This window comes from Martes martes (assembly GCF_963455335.1).
Source record: "Martes martes genome assembly, contig: scaffold_57, whole genome shotgun sequence".
Classification (NCBI taxonomy): Eukaryota; Metazoa; Chordata; class Mammalia; order Carnivora; family Mustelidae; genus Martes; species Martes martes.
Genome location: NW_027666627.1, coordinates 245767 through 263154, shown reverse-complemented (window position 1 = coordinate 263154; position 17388 = coordinate 245767). Strand labels below are relative to the sequence as shown.

The 17388-nt window shown below is 38.1% G+C and overlaps 1 protein-coding gene across 1 annotated transcript in view; it reads right to left on the bottom strand.

The window, feature by feature from the left end:
• LOC308337877 (uncharacterized protein) overlaps positions 1–17388 on the bottom strand; it is a gene marked incomplete at its 3' end in the record, with an annotated part of 66472 nt that overhangs the window by 15309 nt on the left and 33775 nt on the right. The window contains exons 24-27 of the mRNA XM_080831423.1: positions 15262–15290; positions 15098–15170; positions 9903–9985; positions 7337–7485 (exon numbers count right to left, since the gene is read on the bottom strand). Coding sequence (XP_080687549.1) covers positions 7337–7485; positions 9903–9985; positions 15098–15170; positions 15262–15290 — 334 coding nt within the window. The remainder of the gene's footprint in view (positions 1–7336; positions 7486–9902; positions 9986–15097; positions 15171–15261; positions 15291–17388) is intronic.

Genomic DNA, 17388 nt, shown 5'->3' with positions numbered 1-17388 from the left:
TACTGTTTTAAAACTGTTAAACAGATAACTATTCTAGTTAAAATTTAACATCCAAAAAAGAAGGATCTTCCTGAAAGCAATTATTGAACAATCTCTCTCGACCTAAATTTCAAAAATAAATCTATAATTACAGAATATGAAATAGCTTTCATTTTGAACACAGTTGATAGAAGCAACTTTTAAATAGAAAAAATCTAGTTAAAGTCGCCTCAAACTTAGGGTGGGGGGAACCCAAATAGGAATAGGAAGCCATAGTAACAAGAAGCCACCATATGCAGTTTTAAATGCGTGTAATTGATCAATGCCTACTGGCCTCACTCACCAATCAGGCAATGTCAGCTCCTCCCTTCTAAAAGAAAGCCAATATGGAACAAAATCACTCCAATACACATGCCTCGAGTGCCAACCAACCAACCAACAGTCTCACCCAAATTACCATGGTGTTTCAGATGATGACAAACCACTTAATTCTCTGAAAGCCCCCCAAACCTTAAACTCTACTCTTCCCAAAACCCTATATAAGAATAGCAGACTGCTCTGTCAGAAAAGACTGACCAGCATAGTTCTCTCTTACTAGTAGGCAATAAATTCCAGCTTCATCTTCTTAGTTTACATATTGAGGGCTCATAATCCTTTTGCAAGAATTGTTAAAATCTTATAATAATTTACAATCATATTTCATTTTCCCTAATAAAATATAAATGAAGTTTGTGATTCCTTTGATCCATTTTACTATAATTAAAGCTAACATAAATACCAGTAAAAGAATAAGTAGCAAGTAACCACAATATTGGGCCCCCAAAAAATTAAAAAAAAAAATGCATACAACTGACAGGTTAAATTGTCAGAAGGGACCCATGTCAAACTTTCCTTTTGTTTAAGTGAGAATCAGTATTATGTTAAAAACAATACATGCAGGTTAAACCCCATTCACTCAATAAACATTTATTGAATAGAACTATATATGCTAGAACATTTTCTAGGCACTGAGAACATGGCAATGAACAGATAAAAATCCTATTCATGAGTGAAGTAAACACAAAAAACAATAAACTACACAGGCAAAATAGCCAGTAGTAGAGGAGAAAAACTAAAGCAGAGAAATCAAATTTTGATGTGCTATAGGATAACCAAGAAATCAGGATATTTCCCAAAATATAGGATAACCAAGAAATCGGGATAACCAAGAAAGGCCTTAATTTTTTTTAAGATTTTATTTATTTATTTGACAGAGAGAGAGATGACAAGTAGGCAGAGAGGCAGGCGGCGGGGCGGGGGTGGGGGGCGGCGGAGCAGGCCCCCCACCGAGCAGAGAGCCCGATGCAGGGTTTGATCCCAGGACCCCCGCATCATGACCTGAGCTGAAGGCAGAGACTCAACCCACTGAGCCACCCAGGCACCCCGAAAATTTTAATTAATTTAATTAAATTAATTTAATTAATTTTTAAGCAAAAATTAAATTAAAAAAAAAAAAAAGGAAGGACCAAGGAGCAAGCAAGCCATAAGAGTATTATTGATGGGAAAAGCACTCCAGACAGAGTCAACAGGAAGTAGAGAGGTAAGCTCAAAGTGTTTATAGTGAGAAAAAAAAAAAAAAGTGAAACATTCAGTGTACCTCAGCAGAGTGAAAAGGACAGAAAATAGGGGTTCAAATCAAGGAGAGGTAGTAAGCAATAGGGAGAGACCTGAGATGAATAGATCACACAAGGCCTTGTAGGTGTTAGAAAGAACTTCGGCACATACTCTGAGCGAAATGGGAGGCAACTGGGGTTTGAGCAGAGGAAGACATACTCTGACTTATGTTTTAAAAGATCCACTGTGTTTAGAATTAATGGAAAAAGAAAAGGCAAAAGAACGAACAAACAAGAAGACCAATTAGTTAATTATTACACCGATACAGACAACAGATGACAGTGGCTTGGTCATGGAGGATGTGTTTGGCTTCTGATTATATTTTGAAGGAAGACCTGACAAGATTGGCTGACAGATTAGATGGGACATGTATGAAAAAGAAAAAGACAGGAGTCAAAGATGATACCAAGTTTTTTGGCAGAGCAACTAGAATTGTCATTAACTTAATTAGGAAAGATAAGAAAGGCAGGTATAAGAAAGAATATCAGTACTTCAATTTTGGGCATGTTAAGTTTGCAATACCCAATAACTATCCCCCAAAATATCAAATAGGTGGTTTTATATGTAAGTCTGGAATTCCACAGAGAGATGTGGGCTGGAGATACAAACTTGAGGATCATTAGAATATACAAGATAGTAAAAGTCAATGGGACGCCTGGGTGGCTCAGTTGGTTGGGCAGCTGCCTTCGGCTTGGGTCATGATCCCAGCGTCCTGGGATCGAGTCCCACATCGGGCTCCTTGCTCCGCGGGGAGCCTGCTTCTCCCTCTGCCTCTGCCTGCCACTCTGTCTGCCTGTGCTCACTCGCTCTCTCTCTAACAAATAAGTAAATTAAAAAAAAAAAAAAAAAGATAGTAAAAGTCAAGACAAGGAAAATCAAGGACTGATTCCTGGAAGGAGAATCAGGAGAATGAGGAAAAAGAAGCAAATCAGGCTGAGATGTACAGACTAGAAAGGCAGGGGGAAACCAGGTGAGTGAGTGATATTCTGAAAGCTACATGAAGACAGAATTTTGGAGAAGAGAGTTTTCCAATGGGTCAAATATTGCTGATAGGTTAAAAAAAGAGAGATCTAAGAAATTATGTCTAGATTTATTAAAATGAAAATCAGTGGTAACCTTTGAAAATCAATTTTGGAGTAATGGGAGTGAAAATTACTAGTGAGAATTCAAGAGTGAATGGGAGGGAAGTAAGGATCACTGAGTGTACGTGGTTCTTTTAAGGATTTCATAGCAAAGTGGAAGCCACAGTCACAGATGACTCAATTTTCTTGTTTAGTTCAATCCTTACACAAAGATGATGTAGTATTTTTGTAATATTTTGAAATTTTTTAAATTAAATACATGTAGCACTAATTTTTTTTTTTATGTGCCTGACCAAGGGGACGCCTGAGTGGCTTAGCCAGTTAAGTCTTCGACTCTTGGTTTTGGCTCAGGCCATGATCTCAGGGTTGTGGGATCAAGCCCTGCACAGGGCTCTACTCTCAGTGCCAAGCCCGCTTGTCCCTCTCCCCACCACTGCACCTCACCCCCCACTCTCTCTCTAATATAAACAAATAAAATCTTTTTAAAAAGCCAAACCAAAGCATTAAATAATTCATGAAATTATACAAGCAAAAGACTCTTTAAAAATTTCCTAGATATATAATATTATATAAACTGATTATCATTTTTCTCATGCTTAGAAAGACCACAGAAAAACTCTAAGTTCCAACAGCAGTATTTCATGCTTGGTAAAAATCCTCTAACTCTAGGATATCTTCTACTATCCAAAATCATTAGTCATATTAAAATTCTGTAAGGAAAGTACAAGGGGTTTAGAATGTAGAAAATATTCCTATTTTGTAAACTGAATTCTCATAAATTCTATAATATGAAGTCACTATTGAAAATTTTGGTGAGGCGCATGTAGAAATAGATTCTCTTTAAAAAGGAAGGATAATATGCTGGGGTGGGGGGAGGGAGAGGGGGGTGGGGTTATGGACATTGGGGAGGGTATGTGCTATGGTGAGTGCGGTGAAGTGTGTAAATCTGGCAATTCACAGACATGTACTCCTGGGGATAAAAATACATTATATGTTTATTTAAAAAATAATAATAAATTAAAAAATTAAAAATAAAATAAATTAATTTTTGTAAAAAAGGAAGGATAATAGCACGCGTGCATGGTACCTTAAGAAGAAGATTCAATGCATTAGCAACATCTTGGTTTATAGCACAGGGATCAAATCAAATGTTTGTATAGAACATGGGACAAGTTGCTATATGAAATCTCTTGGTAATACTCAGATCAATTTGAGGGTCCAACATTTGAGCACTCATGCATTAGGAACCAAAACCAAAACCTAGTGACTAGCAATTTTGTGGGTAATAAGAGTGCCAGTATAGCAGGTAACTTCCTTTTGCAACACAGCAGATTTTAAAAGTATTCCATTTTTCACAAAACTCGACCATTCTCCTACACCATACACAAAGATAAATTCTAAATGGATGAAAGACCTCAATGTGAGACAGGAATCCATCAAAATCCTAGAGCAGCACATAGGTAGTAACCTCTTCGACATCAGCCACAGCAACTTCTTTCAAGACATGTCTCCAAAGGCAAGGGAAACAAAAGTGAAAATGAACTTTTGGGATTTCCTCAAGATAAAAAGCTTCTGCACAGCAAAGGAAACAGTCAACAAAACAAAGAGACAACCCACGGAATGGGAGAAGATATTCGCAACTGACACTACAGATAAAAGGCTGGTATCCAAGATCTATAAAGTACTTTATATCCAAGAGGCTGGTATCCAAGATCTATAAAGTGCTTCCCAAACTTCACACCTAAAAAACAAATAATCAAGTCAAAAAATGTGCAGAACAACAGACACATGAAAAAGTGCTCCACATCACTCAGCATCAGGGAAATACAGATCAAAACCACAATGAGATACCACCTCACACCAGTCAGAATGGCTAAAATTAACAAGTCAGGAAATGACAAATCGTGGCGAGGATGCGAAGAGAGGGGAACCCTCCTACACTGTTGGTGGGAATGCAAGCTGGTGCAACCACTCTGGAAAGCAGCATGGAGATTCCTCAAAAAAGTGGAAAACAGAGCTACCTTATGACCCAGCAATCGCACTACGGGGTATTTACCCTAAAGATACATATGTAGTGATCCGAAGGGGCATGGGCACCTGAATGTTTATAGCAGCAATGTCCACAATAGCCAAACAATGGAAAGAACCTCGATGTCCATCAACAGATGAATGGATAAAGATGATGCGGGGTATATACACACACACACACACACACACACATATATATATATACATATATATACATATACATATATATATGTGTGTGTGTGTGTGTGTGTGTGTGTGTATATATATATATATAATGGAATAGTATGCAGCCATCAAAAGAAATGAAATCTTGCCATTTGTGATGACATGGATAGAACTAGAGGGTATTATGCTGAGTGAAATAAGTCAATCAGAGAAAGACAACAATCATATGATCTCCCTGATATGAGGAAGTTGAGAGGCAACATGGGGGACTTGGGGGGTAGGAAAGAAATAAATGAAACAAGATGGGATCAGGAGCGAGACAAACCATAAGAGACTCTTAATCTCACAAAACAAAGTGATGGTTGCTGGGGGGAGAGGGGTAGGGAGAGGGTGGTTGGGTTATGGACATTGGGGAAGGTATATGTTATAGTGAGTACTATGAAGTGTGTAAACCTGGTGATTCACAGACCTGTACCCCTGGGGCTAATAATACATTATATGTTAATAAAAAAATAAAAAATTATATTAAAAAATGGGCAGAAGACATGAACAGACACTTCTCCAAAGAAGACATACAAATGGCTAACGGACACATGAAAAAATGTTCATCATCATTAGCCATCGGGAAATTCAAATCAAAACTACATTGAGATACCAACTTACACCAGTTAGAATGCCCAAAATTAACAGGACAGGAAACAACAAATGTTGGAGAGAATGTGAGAAAGAGGAAACCTGTTACACTGTTGGGAATGCAAGTTGGTGCAGCTGCTTTGGAAAATAGTGTGGAGGTTCCTCAAAAAGTTAAAAACAGGGCGCCTGGGTGGCTCAGTGGGTTGGTCCTCTGCCTTCGGCTCAGGTCATGATCTCAGGGTCCTGGGATCGAGTCCTGCATTGGGCTCCCTGCTCGGCAGGGAGCCTGCTTCCTCCTCTCTCTCTCTGCCTGCCTCTCTGCCTACTTGGGATCTCTCTCTGTCAAATAAATAAATAAAAATCTAAATATATATATATAATATATATATAATATATATAATGTAAATATATATTTAACATACATATATATATATATATATATATATATATATATATATATATATATATGTTAAAACAGAGCTATCCTAAGACCCAGCAATTGCATTACTGGGTATTTACCCCAAAGATACAGATGTAGTGAAAAGAAGGGCCATATGCATCCCAATGTTCATAGCAGCAATGTCTACAATAGCCAAACTGTGGAAGGAGCAGAGGTAACCTTCAACAGATGAATGGATAAAGAAGATATGGTCCATATATACAATGGAATATTCCTCAGCCATCAAAAAGGATGAATACCAACATCTGCATCAACGTGATGGAACTGAAGGAGATTATGCTGAGTGAAATAAGTCAAGCAGAGAAAGACAATTATGACATGGTTTCACTTATTTGTGGAACATAAGGAATAGCATGGAGGAATTAGAAGGAAGGGAAAAATGAAGGGGGGAAAATAAGAGGGGGAGATGAACCATGAGACATTATGGACTCTGGGAATCAAACTGAGGGTTTTAAAGGGGAATGGGGTGGGGGAGTTGAGTGAGCCCAATGATGGGTATTAAGTAGGGCATGTATTGCATGGAGCACTGGGTGTTATACACAAACAACGAATCACAGAACACTACATCAAAAACTAATGATGTACTGTATGGTGACTACCATAGCGTAATTAAAAAAAAAAAAAGAAAAAGAAATGCTGGGGTAGAAAAATAAATAAGTAAATAAAAGTATTCTAAAATTTGCATAAAACATGACATCAAACCAAAAACTTTAAATATACTTTGTTAAACAATCAGTACCTTGTAGACCTAAACTCATTTTTTCAAACAGTCGCGTACTACATTGTTTTACAGGGGTGAAAGTTTACTTCCCTATTGACAGATACTTAGACTATCTCCAACTTTTTATATGAAAATAATGCTAAAATAAATATCCTTAACATATGTCATATTTTATATATATATATAAATGTATAATAAATGTCCTTAGAATGTGTGTGTGTGTGTGTGTGTGTTTACACAAGTCATGTTTTCCTATAGGATCTAGTCCTAGCAATGAAGTTCTTGGGATAAGAGGTCAGAATATATAAAATTTTTGAAACACACTGCTAAATCACCCTTCGGAAGGGCTTTACCAATTTTATTTAACAACAGTGTATAAGAATGCCCTTTTCTTCACATTTGCTAACTTTGGTTGTTAATTTTTTAATAAAATATGTATCACTATGATAGCAAAAAATGGTATCTCATTATTTAAATTTTTCTGATTAGCACCCAAGATGAAATAGCCTTACTAAAAAACATAAAATTTGTTAATCATGAATGTTAGCTCCAACTAGAATTTGTTTTATAGGAAAATAATAATTACCTACTATTTAAGCATTGCTATAGGCTTACCCATCAGATTCTTCATTTTCCATAATAGGACATAGGTTGTTATCAGTTTTTCCACTCCCTCTTTGATGCATTAGTCCAGCAGCAGCAGAAGCATATACGCTTTCTAATACTGCCATTTCATCATTTTGGTGCTTCTCCGTTTCTTCAATCTTTAATGGAAGTTTGATAGGAAGGATAATCGTTACTAGTTTATTCATTAAAATGAACTTTTTTCATTAATTATACATGTTTTAAAGATTTTATTTATTTATTCATCAGAGAGAGAGAGCGCACAAGCAGGAGGAGGTGCCAGCAATGGGAGAAGCAGGCTCCCTCCTGAGCAGGGAGCCCAATGCAGGACCCCATCCCAGGACCCTGGGATCATGACCCAAGCCAAAGGCAGGCTCTTAACCAACTGAGCCACCCAGGCATCCCAGAACTTTTTTCATTAATTATATCATTTGACTCTTAGTTTGTCCTAATTTTAATTGATAAAAATATTTTGTGCTTATCATTACAAGTAACTGCAATTTTTATAAATTCTGCTTCATTTCTGTGTCAATAAAAAGAGAGGAATTGGGACACGTGGATACCTTGTTGGCTAAGTATCTGCCTTGGGCTCAGGTCATGATCCCAGAGTCCTGGGACAGAGTTCAGGCCTGCTTCTTCTGCCAGGACGTCCCCCTGCTTGTGTGCACACACTGTCTCTCTCTCTCTCTCTCTCTCTCTCTCTCTCTCTCTCACTCTCTCTCTGACAAGTAAATAAAATCTTTAAAATAACTAGTTTGGTTTATACTTTTTGCCATTTGCATGTCAAACTCCTGGTCTTCTTTCCCTTCAAACGTAACCCCTGGGTTCCTTACTTTTTTATTTTCTATGTCACTATCAAAACTCTCATTTTTGTTAAAAATATGCTCAAAGTCTGATTTGTTATCATTTTCAGAGTCTGATTTATTTTCACTTAAGGAAAGATCAGAAGATGACTGGCAACTATGATCTGAGGATGAATGAGAAAGAACGACATTTTCAAGTCTAGACTCTTTCTGTTCAAAGATGCAAATGCATCTTTTTTCTCACAATCAAGTCTATCATTTGTCAAATTAGAAGGTATTTCCATTAAGTTTGCTCCTTCTTTAAAGTGACCATGTAGTGAATCTTCCTTAGGATAAGCAGTAATTTTTTTTTCCCACAAATTTCACCAAACTTCTGCTTTAATTCTCTGGTGATGAGTTTTAACTTATTTTTCCACTCTAATTTGTCTTGTTTGGTCCACATGTCCTCACACTTTTGAACAGAGGGATGTTCTGAATATAAAAATCTATCATCCTCTCTATCACATTCCTTATTCATTCCTGGTTCTTGAGCCATTTTTGACAGATATAAAAGTTAAATTGCTGTGTTTCATTTTCAGATGTCCTTTCTGTTGGCATACATGTTTGTAAAATAACTTTATCCTTAAGTAATCAAGTATGGACAAAGAAAAAATTAGAAAATAATTAAAATTTAACTGTTAAATGTCTTAATCTATGTTAAGCTGCTCCCAAATCACTGGATTGTAACTAAGAAGCGAAAATAACTTGCCCTAGCCTGAGACAGAAGAAAAACACAAATCCATAAACTTAACTTTGTCAGTTTTTTTAAACTAAACAATTCATTACATGTCACATCTAAAAAAAAATGAATTAGATGATTTTCAATGTTATAAACTTAAAACCATTTTATCTTACCATACCTTAAACAGTGACCCTAATAGTGCATTTGAGAATTTTTTTAAAGATTAATAACTAGAGAATAGACAAACTTATTATTAGGAGCCAAAATCAATAAACATCAATCAGAAAGAAAAATAAATTCCTAAATTTTAATTCAAATTATATACTATGATAGTGTTATACATCACTATAAATTATCTGCCTGTATCCAGCTATTGTAACGTCCACTGAGAGTGGATAAGAAAAATGTTAATAATATTTACAGATTCCCTATATGGAAATGAAATAACTGAAAATGTTCCTGTTTATTACCCAAATACAAAGGTCCCATCCTGGAAGGTTTGATTCTACAATAGGCAATTGTGTTCATTTTATGATCCTACTCTCTGAAGTCAACTACACAGAGATCACAAGACAAAATAAATCTTTAATCTTGGCACTAGTGACTGACAATACAGAACTGCACGTTTTGAACCACTGAGAACTGCACATTAAGAACCACTCCTTCTACATGAATCTAAGTCAATAGTCATAATTGTTATACTGCACTTAATTTCAACTGCTAAAACATATGGTTCAGTATTTGATGTCAACTTTTTAGCATGTAAAAACTTACAAAAATGGAAGAAGCAAACAATATTCAGGAATTTTTTTGGTCCAATTCCAAGGATGAAGTTTAACTACAAGCTACTATAAATTCTAACAATATTTTAAATATGGTAACTTGTAAAATTTTACAAAAACTAAATACTAAATTATAATCGATCAACTTCAATACATTTTGTTCATAAGATAATTTCATTTGAGCTACGTTACATTCTTAAAGCAGGAAAAACAATATAAAATTGGAAATTTAAATTTAAATTTGTATATACCTGCAGGTGTTTATTTTCACGTTCATTAAGACTTTCTTCCTCTTTTTCTGTTGTCATTTCTAAGTCTAGTTCTGCTGAAAAATCTATATATTTTATTAAAATAGACAAATTAGACTGGTTAGATAAAAGCTATAACCTTCATAAAAATAGAAAACAACATCTTATCAATTAAGAGTTTAAATTAAACTTAATCTTTAGCTGGATATTTACTTTAAGAAATACTTTTCATTATCAAAAACTTCAACAAACCATTTGGGAAATACTAAATGTCACTAGGTTAAAGGCATACAAACATCTCAAAGAATCATTCACAAATTCACCCACCTAACACCAATGAACAAAACAATCAGAAACAAATTTTTAAAATGCAGCAGAAAGATATAAAATCACAACAGACTATTCTTTACCTTGTTACAGTACCTCTTAAATGTCACCCTAAGCTTCAACTACAACATTATTCATGGTTTCCAAAATTACTAGTATTTTTTATGCCTTTATCAGTGTACAACCTTCCTATGGGTGTATTTCCCTGATGAATGTAAACATTCCTAAAATGTTTTCCTCTACTTCTTGACAAATTTCTTCACATCTTCTAGGACACAGACTGCTACACAAAGTCATCCTTGATTAAGGCTACCCTTCCCTAGATAAATAGATCTCTTTCTTTGGGGCTACGTTAGTACCATACAGATTTTTCTAGTGCATCTTCACCACCCGAACTGTAAGTTACTTCTTTATGTGTACATATTCCTTTTGTTACTAGACTGTATGGGACAATCTCTCTCTTTCTCTTTTTTTAAGAGAGAGACGGGGGGAAGGAGAAGAGGGAGAGAGAATTTTGACCAGGCTCCACGCCCAGCACTGAACCCCACTTGGGGCTTGACCTGAGCCAAAATCAAGAGTTGGACACTCAACCGACTGAGCCTCCCAGGGGCCCCTGTATGGGACAATCTCTTAAATCATCTCTGTGTAAACAGTATTTATTCTACTCAGTAATTATTTACTGAGTTCCCAGTAAGTGCTAGGCACCTGGGTGCATGTAGCACTTGTAGATAAAAGGTGTCAGGAATGGTTTTTGTAGAGATAATGCCTGAACTGAGACAGCAACACTGAGGTCAGCCAGAGTCAAAGGGGTTAGAGGGCGCAGTAAGACAAGGGAGAGAAACACACAACAGGGTAAATATCTGTCTAAAATACAGGAATCAAAGAGGAAGACATCAAAAGCAGTTCAGATGCCAGAGAAAAGGGCAGACAGTAGAAAGGGTTAGAGAGCTTAGCAGAACTCAAAATTATGAAAGCCTTATATGTAATTTTAAGATACGTGGACACAAACATATTTTCAACAATGGTTCACAGTCATATTTGCATTCGAGACACATCACTCTAAATGCTGTGGAGAGGGATGAATCTGAGGGGCATTGTAATAAAAGATGGGAGATGAATGAGAAGGCACTGATGCAAAATAAAGATGAAGCACACCTGAACCGACAGAATGGTTCTAGAAATATTGAGGATATAAAATTATCAGGGCCAGTACAGAATAAATCTATATTAAATGAGTAAATACACAATCTTGGGTCCCTAGCAACCAATTTTGCTCGTTACTTTATAAAAGGCATCAAGTGGGAATTATTCTACATGAACTGTTTTAAGTTGAATGTATTTATTTTATAATTTTTCTGTTCCATATCTTCCTATGTTACAGAAGCCTGTGGGTGCTTTGTTTTAAAAGTCCTGCTTCTTGGATCTACCAAGCTCATGAGGAAGTAACAGGAACAAGTCACTTGTATAGGTAAGTAACTTTGAATTTATTGTCTGCATTCACTACTCTAGGAGATAATTGAAAATCTTTTGAAACTATAGTGTTAATTCTACAAGTAAAGAAAGAACATAAAACTACAGGGGTGAAAAAAATACTGTACAATTTATTAGTACCGACCTGATCATATGACTGATGAAAGGCCCTTAGTTAACTGGTACATTAAGTAGAGCACACATTAGATATGGTTAATCAGTAGACTGAGTATATCAGGAGAATGTTATTTTTAAACGGTGTAGTACTGCTTAAAACCAATATTCCACCTATTCATCAAAATTAATGAAGGGGGGCGCCTGGGTGGCTCAGTCAGTTAAGCGGCTGCTTTCAGCTCAGGTCATGACTGGATCCTGGGATGGAGTCCTCCATCGGGCTCCCAGGTCAGTGGGGAGTCTGCTTCTCCCTCTGCCCCTCCTCCCACTTTTTCTCTCAATCTCTCTCAAATAAATAAAATCTTCAAATAATAATAATAATAATAATAATAATAATAAGGGGCATCTGGGTGGCTCAGTGAAGTAAGTGTCTGGCTGTTGATTTCATCTCAGGTCATGATCTCAGGGTCGTGAGATCCAGCCCCACATCAGACCCCGTGCTAAGCGTGAAGCCTGCTGCTTGGGGTTCTCTCCCTCCCTCTCTTTCTGCCTTACCTCCCTCCCTCCCCACTTTCTTGCTCTCTAAAAAAATAAAATAAAAATAATAAAACAAGAACATAGACTATGCATACATAGTTGAGAAGATGATACTATATAGTAAATTCTCAATGATTCCCATTAATGCTGGGAAAGACAACTCTAAAATAAAGTCATAGAGAATATAGGAAATATTTTAATATTTGGTTTGGGAAGCTGCATTTTCTAGTTACATTGAATATAATTGGACCAATACTTGTGAATTTAAAGCTATACAAATAAAGTTAAGAAACTTTGTTTTCAATAAGCAATCTTTAGACCTCAACCTAGTATCCCCAGCTGAGCACAAACTTCTAAATATAATACTGCCACCCACTCTCAAGTGAATGCTAAAAAGAGCCTAAAAGAAATTACAATCTCCAAAATCTTTTGAAAAAAGATTATACGGGGGATATGGACATTGGGGAGGGTATGTGCTATGATGACTGCTGTGAAATGTGTAAACGTAGCGATTCACAGACCTGTACATCCTAGGGATAAAAAAAAATTATATGTTTATTAAAATTTTAAAAAAATTCTATTTATTAAAATAAAAAATATGTATTTCAGAATTAGTGTCACACTTACTGATAATAAAAATTTTAATATTTAGGGAACCAATCCTGTATTTCTATAGTTTCCAAAAGTAGTTTGATTTGGTAGATCATGTCAGTCTTTCAAGGGTTTTTGGAAACAGCTCTCGTATCAAAAAATTACCTATCTTAAAAAAAAAGAAAGCCATAGCTTCCGTATCTCACTTGAGTAATGGAGTCCGACGTAACCTGTATCTTTGATGTCCAAAAGACCTGAGGAGGATGGATATGTGGTTCTAGTGCAAATACCCTCGAGCCATCTAAAGTGAATCCTCTGGAGTTTCCTTCTCAACTCCAAGACTTCTCAGCTAACGTGCCTTTCCCTTTTCCCTTGTTCCCTTCGCTACGCCCCTTCAAAAAGTAATTTCTGGGAGCACCCGGACGGAACGGCGGGTTGAGCATCTGGCTCTTGATTTCGACTCAGCTCATGAGGACAGAGTCTTCAGACGGAACCCTGCATGGAGGCTCCAGGCTCAGAAGTGAGCCTCTTTGAGGAACCTCTCCCTCTGCCTTTGCCCCTCCCCCTGATCATTCTCTGTCTCTCTCAATCTTGCTCCCTGAAACAAATAAAGGAAAACAAAACCCTAAAAAAAGACTTATTTGTGGATCTATAGTCTTGATTGTTTTGCTTTTACACCCTTTTTATTAGGGATTATCTCCACCACTTCTTTCCTTTTTAGTTAGCACTAGTATCTTACATCTATAACCTCCCTTTCTGCATCTCCTTTCTCCCGTCTAGCTGAAAACATGCTTACAAACAAAAAGAAAATAATGTTTTCCTTGATCCTGTGGTGTCTTGAAGTATCCAGTGGCCTTTCCAGGTGTCTCTACGTGGAAGTCTCCACCCTTGCAATGGAGCACATGACCAACGGACCATTGACATTTGCACCACCTGACAGGTCAGAATGCAGGATCCCAGACCTGCCGCTCACAATGTTCATTATTTTTGAAAGATTGTATTTATCTCTTTGACAGAGAGAGATCACAAGTAGGCAGAGAGGCAGGCAGAGAGAGAGGGGGAAGCAGGCTCCCTGCGGAGCAGAGAGCCGGATGCGGGGCTCAATCCCAGGATCCTGAGGTCATGACCCGAGCCCAAGGCAGAGGCTTAACCCACTGAGCCACCCACGCGCCCCTCACAATGTGCACTTCTTTTTTTTTTTAAAGATTTCTTTCCTTCTTTCTTTCTTTCTTTCTTTGACAGAGAGATCACAAGTAGGCAGAGAGGAAGGCAGAGAGAGAGAGAGGGGGAAGCAGGCTCCCCGCAGAGCAGAGAGCCTGATGTGGGGCTCGATCCCAGGACCCTGGGATCACGACCTGAGCCGAAGGCAGAGGCTTTAACCCACTGAGCCACCCAGGCGCCCCCACAATGTGCATTTTTAACAAGGTCTCCGAGGATTCAGTAACATTGGAGAAATTCTGGTCCATACTGAGTCTGCTGCCACATTCCTTCACCTTAACTTCACCTTCGAGAAGCAAGCTTCACGTTCGTCACTATCAATTCTTCAAAACTGGAAAAGTCTTAAAAGTCACAAACTTTCTAATAGACTTTTTAGCACGGCTAAGGCTTCCTCAATTTCCCCTAAACTGACCCTGCTCTCTCCTCCTTCCAATACTCTTACTTGGCACTCAATGATACGATTTATGAAGTACCACCATTTCACATGCCATCCAGCCACACATTCTTATAGCTGACTAGAACATAGCTTTGCATCATCAACCACGTCAGTCCTTAATGTCTTCCCAGCAGCGAGGAAAGCAGTAACAGGGGGAAAATTTTGGTATCCGACTCCGACAGGTTTTGGTACCGGAAGCGCCCCTGATACCCTTCCGGCATTTCAAACAGTCGGCTCTTCCTTTTAAAAGAATTGAGCTAAACCTTCCATGTTTCAGAAGCTCTTGTTCTTAGGCTTGTAAATATCTTCTGTTCAAACATAGATATCAGCAATAACATCTACCTTATTTATGTCAGAACCTTCACTGAAGCTTGCCCCCAAAGTTAAATAAATAACTAAATAACTAACTAACTAAATAAAAAGACTTCAGAATAAGAAGACTGTGAGCATTTCAAATATTTTAGTGGACTTCTTTACACCGTTCAATTTGTATGGTAAAATTTACCTGATTGGGATGCTTGAATTTCCTCCATGTCTCTGGGTGGATTAGAAATGAAACCTTTCCCCTCCACAGCAGGCTGGATGGGTATTGAAACAATATGATTAAGACATAATGAACATTTCATGCAATCTGTAGTTAAAGCCTCAAAATAGAAATGTAAGTTTTACCTTCCGGTGAGAATATTTTCCTGCAGAATCTAAAAAGCAAAAGGGTCATCTAGTTAGCTCCATGTACATAGAGAAGCCCACAAACACTCATGCACTTGGTACTAAGCTGAATCCTCATGCCTGGCTCAGATGACGAGTGCGTTTGGGGGTTGTTTCTGCAGACAGGAAGGTGGGTTGGCCAGAAGAGCAATTTCTATTGAGAGGAACACATCGTGACCCTGAGTGGACATACGTGAAAGCCCATGGTAGAATGCTACACCACATCCTTAAGGCAGCACAGCAGAATCATTTATACCATTGGACTCAGTATGTATGACCTGCTTCAATTTGTCCTGTCCTGTAGGAGTACACAGTGCTGATGATAGGCCAACTGAATGCATAACTGAGTTTTCATCAAACAAAACCGTAGGAACTGATCAGCTTGGATATACACTTGTGGGATCACAGTTACTAAAAGTACTCATTTTTGTCCATATCCTTGTGGGCTACCGGTATGCCGACATTTCCTGCATCCACTAGTTTAGCCACCTTAAAGTTTCTTCATTCACTCATACAAGAAGGTGTATAAAACACATCTAAGAAATAATGTACAATAGCTTTAAATATGGAAATATGACTATGTATATGGAACAAAATCTATTGAATGGCCACAGAAATCCTAGGTACTGAAAATCTTTGGTCACTGTCATACTTATTGATAAAAACAATTTTAGCATTCAGGGAACCAACCCTATAATTTCTTTTGATTCCAAACGTAGTTTGAATGGGTAGATCATGTCAGTCTTTCAAGGGTTTTTGGAAACAGCTCTCGTACCAAAAAATTACCTATCTTAAAAAAAAAGAAAGCCATAGCTTCCGTATCTCACTTGAGTAATGAAGACCGACGTAACCTGTATCTTTGATGTCCAAAAGACCTGAGGAGGATGGATATGTGGTTCTAGTGCAAATACCCTCGAGCCATCTAAAGTGAATTCTCTGGAGTTTCCTTCTCAACTCCAAGACTTCTCAGCTAACGTGCCTTTCCCTTTTCCCTTGTTCCCTTCGCTACGCCCCTTCAAAAAGTAATTTCTGGGAGCACCCGGACGGAACGGCGGGTTGAGCATCTGGCTCTTGATTTCGACTCAGCTCATGAGGACAGAGTCTTCAGACGGAACCCTGCATGGAGGCTCCAGGCTCAGAAGTGAGCCTCTTTGAGGAACCTCTCCCTCTGCCTTTGCCCCTCCCCCTGATCATTCTCTGTCTCTCTCAATCTTGCTCCCTGAAACAAATAAAGGAAAACAAAACCCTAAAAAAAGACTTATTTGTGGATCTATAGTCTTGATTGTTTTGCTTTTACACCCTTTTTATTAGGGATTATCTCCACCACTTCTTTCCTTTTTAGTTAGCACTAGTATCTTACATCTATAACCTCCCTTTCTGCATCTCCTTTCTCCCGTCTAGCTGAAAACATGCTTACAAACAAAAAGAAAATAATGTTTTCCTTGATCCTGTGGTGTCTTGAAGTATCCAGTGGCCTTTCCAGGTGTCTCTACGTGGAAGTCTCCACCCTTGCAATGGAGCACATGACCAACGGACCATTGACATTTGCATCACCTGACAGGTCAGAATGCAGGATCCCAGACCTGCCGCTCACAATGTTCATTATTTTTGAAAGATTGTATTTATCTCTTTGACAGAGAGAGATCACAAGTAGGCAGAGAGGCAGGCAGAGAGAGAGGGGGAAGCAGGCTCCCTGCGGAGCAGAGAGCCGGATGCGGGGCTCAACCCCAGGATCCTGAGGTCATGACCCGAGCCCAAGGCAGAGGCTTAACCCACTGAGCCACCCACGCGCCCCTCACAATGTGCACTTCTTTTTTTTTTTAAAGATTTCTTTCCTTCTTTCTTTCTTTCTTTCTTTCTTTCTTTCTTTCTTTCTTTGACAGAGAGATCACAAGTAGGCAGAGAGGAAGGCAGAGAGAGAGAGAGGGGGAAGCAGGCTCCCCGCAGAGCAGAGAGCCTGATGTGGGGCTCGATCCCAGGACCCTGGGATCACGACCTGAGCCGAAGGCAGAGGCTTTAACCCACTGAGCCACCCAGGCGCCCCCACAATGTGCATTTTTAACAAGGTCTCCGAGGATTCAGTAACAT